This window comes from Onychomys torridus, chromosome 8 (assembly GCF_903995425.1).
Source record: "Onychomys torridus chromosome 8, mOncTor1.1, whole genome shotgun sequence".
Taxonomy (NCBI): Eukaryota; Metazoa; Chordata; class Mammalia; order Rodentia; family Cricetidae; genus Onychomys; species Onychomys torridus.
Genome location: NC_050450.1, coordinates 5,246,504 through 5,250,735, shown reverse-complemented (window position 1 = coordinate 5,250,735; position 4,232 = coordinate 5,246,504). Strand labels below are relative to the sequence as shown.

General features: G+C 46.2%; 1 protein-coding gene across 7 annotated transcripts in view; it reads left to right on the top strand.

Annotated features, from left to right (window-relative positions):
- Positions 1 to 2,972: 2,972 nt before the first annotated feature.
- Positions 2,973 to 4,232, top strand: part of Med15 (mediator complex subunit 15) — a 46,785-nt gene continuing 45,525 nt past the window's right edge. For 3 of the 7 annotated variants that reach the window (XM_036196097.1, XM_036196096.1, XM_036196102.1), the window contains exon 1: positions 2,973 to 3,144. In XM_036196097.1, the coding sequence (XP_036051990.1) occupies positions 3,077 to 3,144 (68 nt within the window). In that variant the 5' untranslated portion in view covers positions 2,973 to 3,076. The remainder of the gene's footprint in view (positions 3,145 to 4,232) is intronic. The other 4 variants (XM_036196101.1, XM_036196099.1, XM_036196098.1 and 1 more) reach the window with 2 other exon arrangements.

Sequence of the window (4,232 nt, the reverse complement as noted above, 5' to 3'; positions counted from 1 at the left end):
GCAAGGCCCTGGGTTCGGTCCTCAGCTCTGAAAAAAAAAAAGTAAATAATGCCTATCATGTAACATATAAGTAGATAACATCTACCATGTAACATATAAGTAAATAACATCCAGCATCTAATATATAAGTAAATAATGCTTATCATGTAATATGTAAGTAAATAACATCTATCATGCAATATATAAATAAATAAGGTCGATCATGAAGTACAGACTGATAAATTACTTATTGCTGGGAGTAGAATGGCTGCATTCTATAAGTTTATCCAGGTGAATTGAGACTGCAGGGGCACATGGGAATATTAAAATCATATTATAGAAATCAGACTCAAGAATGTATTGAACATGTCAAACCAACAAAAGGGTGCCACTCCCTCACTCGAACTCTATAAAGTGGGGACAGCAATGCCAGGCTCATCTGATAACCCAAGCATGCATTAAGGTGGAGCACCCCTGCTTGTTCCTGGAGCTTCACCTCCATTTGGTCCCCTTCTATGGGTGTAGCCTCCTCGGGCCTCTGCCCACCTGCCCGATGGTCTGGTCCCTGACTCTCTGCTTCTGTATCTGTAGCTGATAACAACTTCCCTCCTCAACCCTGACTCTCCTGAGGCTTCAACAGTTATCTGATTAATAGATGGACTCTCTTGCATTTCTGTAGCCTTCGTCTGAAACGTCCTGAACTATGTTGTTGCTGAATTTGTGTTCATTCTGTAACCACATACATATGTTTATATATTTTACTGGGTACTGTGTGATATAAATTAATTTTGGCAATTAAGATTAGAATTAAAGAACCTGCCTTTGCCTTGGCCAGATTACCAAGGTGGGCAGGATTATCTGCAAATCACTGCCGTTGAAACCACTGTGCCTTGTGAACTTACTCTTTTTTTTGTTTTGTTGGCAATTTAGGATGTGAAGTATTTTGATTTTAGCCTTCTAACACAAGATAGCCTAGTTTAGATGAATTCACAAGTTGAATGCATTTTCTTTTTTCTTTTCTTTTCTTTTTTTTTGGGGGGGGGGTTCAAGACAGGGTTTCTCTGTGCAGCTTTGCACCTTTCCTGGAACTCGCTTTGTAGACTAGGTTGGCCTGGAACTCACAGAGATCCGCCTGGCTCTGCCTCCCGAGTGCTGGGATTAAAGGCGTGCGCTGCCACCACCAGCAGGCCGCTGAATGAGTTTTCATGGAGCTCAGTTTCTGAGCTGACAAGCAGTCCCTAACACCTTTGGTGGGCACCTATGTTCTGATCTGCAAGTGGTGAGCTGAGCAGTCTCTTTTTTCCCTGGTGGTCAGGCCTTAAGAAACAGTAGGCATTGTTTTAGTTTTATACAGCCAGTGCCGACCTGAATGTCCCCTGGGAGGTGAACACTGTGTATAAGGCAGCAGTCTTCGCCCTTTCACTCCCATACACCTTGGAGATAGGCTCACACATGCTCACCATGCTGTGCCAGTTCACCACAAGGAAGAAGGCTTGATTATTGTTGAGCTGTACTGCCTTCTAATTATCTTGATGAACCTCGTCGTGTTGACATGCTCGGGCACGAGGAACTTGGTTTTGTCCAAGGCCAGCAGCTCCCTCTTACCCTTTCATCACTTATCCTTGAGATCTTGGTGGGGTGCAGGACATTTTCCTCTTTGATGCTGCAACGCTACTGGCATGGCATGGGTGTCACGGGTCAGTGGGCTTCGGCTCCAGCGACAGCCACTTCCTTTGTCTTGCTCTTTATTTTTATTTATTTATTTTTGAGATAGGTTTTCTCTAGGTAGCCCAGCCTGGTCTGGAACTCTTGCTGTGTGATATGAGAGTTAAGATTAGCCATTAAGATTTGAATAAAGAGGGGTTGGGGATTTAGCTCAGTGGTAGATGGAGCGCTTGCCTAGCAAGCGCAAGGCCCTGGGTTTGATCCTCAGCTCAAAAAAAAAAAAAAAAAAAAAAAAGCCAGGTGGTGGCTGAGGTGGCACACACCTATAATCCCAGCATTCAGGAGGCAGAGCCAGGTGGATTTCTGTGAGTTTGAGGCCAGCCTGGTCTACAGAGTGAGCTCCAGGACAGGCACCAAAACTACACAGAGAAACCCTGTCTCAAAAAACCAAAAAAAAAAAAAAAGATTTGAATAAAGAATCTGCATTAGCCTTTAGCCTTGTCCAGGCTGACCTTGAACATACCTGTTGCCTACTTTTGCCTCCCAAAGGCTGGGATTAAAATCATGTACCACCATGCATGGCAGTTTTGAATTTTCTTTTTAAGGTTCATTACTCTTAGTTTTTAACCCACATGTATTTAAGACTTTTCCAAAGACAAAAAAAAAAAAAAAACAAACAAACAAACAAAAACAACCCCCTTCCTCAAATGCTTTCTTCTGTAATAATAAACAAATTTTTTGAAACAAGGTCTCTCTACATAGGCCCTGACTGTCCTAGAACTCACCATGTAAACCAGGCTGCCTTGAACTCAACAGAGATCTGCCTACCTCTACCTCCAGTGTTCTGGGACAAAGAAAGTTCTTAAATGATGACCTTCATATAGTTTGGGAAAACAAAGACTTACAAAATTGGTTAATTACCTTGTAATCGTTACTCTAAACTTAAATCATATAAACATTGAAAGGTGAACTCAAGACACACAAGACGTCAATACTTAACCACTTAACAGATCAAAATACTAAAAATGCCTTGTATTAAGAGATGAACCACTAAGAAGTAAGGAATATGAGCTACAGAGAAAGCATTAACAGAAATTGGCTTTTGCTTTTCTCTTTTATTTTTGAGACAGGATTTCTCTGTGTAGCTTTGGAGCCTGTCCTGGATCTCACTCTGTAGACCAGGCTAGCCTCGAACTCACAGAGATTCGCCTGGCTCTGCCTCTTGAGTGCTGGGATTAAAGGCGTGTGCCACCAAAATATAAGTAGATCTCATATAGCGCGTGCATACGTATAAGGACGCGAGACTCCATTTCCCATAACCTCCCGGTACTTCCGGCGTGGCCCGGCAGCGGGATGTTCGGCTTCCGCGTTCGGGCCTGCGCTGTGTTAGAGGCGGTGGCGGCGGCGGCGGCGAGGGACGCGGGCTGCTGGCATGGACGTTTCGGGGCAGGAGACCGACTGGCGTAGTGCCGCCTTTCGGCAGAAGCTGGTCAGCCAAATGTGAGTGTGGCCGGGGGCGAGGACCGGGTGGTCGGACCTTCCCCGTGGGGCGGGTGAGACAGGGCTGGACCCGCGGTCGACCCTGGCTGGCGGGAACCTGCGGGGTCCGCTGGGCGCCGGGGATGTGCGGGGGTCCTTCTGCAGTCTCCCTGGCCTGTCTGGGTGGACAGGGACTGCTGGCTAGTTTTTCTGGGGTCGAACTCTGCAAACCCAGCAGCCCTGGCTAGTGAGTCATCGTCCTAAGCCGCCTCGTCATTTGTGTGCTTGTGTGCAAATTTTCCTCTGCTTAGATTGACATTGAATACAGAAAGAGAAAGAGGCAGCCAAAGATTTACCGGGGTACCGCGCGGCTTATTACAAAAAAACAAAAACCACATCAATGAGTTAGAGGAGGGTGGATGGAAGATAAAATTAGAAGATCATTGGAAGATTAGTAGGTGTTTGGGCTGTGAGCAGTGGGGACAGAGAATGGTGTTCCCTTCTCTTCCACAAGGTGTGTGAACTTGGGCGAACGGTGGCAGGAAGCAGCTGTGGAGGGTTACGGAATGAAGGGCTAGAGTGCCCCTGCTCACCGAGCACTGCTGAGTGCTTGTTTCCCATTGCCGTTTTACTGAGCTTCCGGAAGCGTTTAGAAAGTTGCTTGTGGTACAGCCTTTTCCCTGAGGGTTGGTACTGTCGATAAAGGAACAGATAGTACAGTTGTGTCGATGCTCGATCATGTTGTGGGTGCTGGAGTGTTAGGTGAGTAGGACTGGAGCAGCCTGGTAGAGTTGGAGACAGATGAGCTCTAGAAAGAAAAGAAGGAGGGTGACAGGCCACCATTCCCAGCAGATGACCGGGAAGTCATCTTGAAGGACTGTTGTAGGTGGAGAGTTCTGGGTCTTGGAAGCAAAATAGTCAAGGAGATAGGCATGAGTGTGAGCTGGTGGTTAGTGATGGGGTTGTTGGGCAGACAACTTGTACCTGTGTTTTACATGTGATCTGCCTTAAGGTGGTCCAGCATTAATGTTGGGAAGGTCCCTGAGTCTCTGGAGATGAATTAAGGACCCAAGAGGCAATTTGGGGAGTTTTTTGCTCTGTAGGGGTGG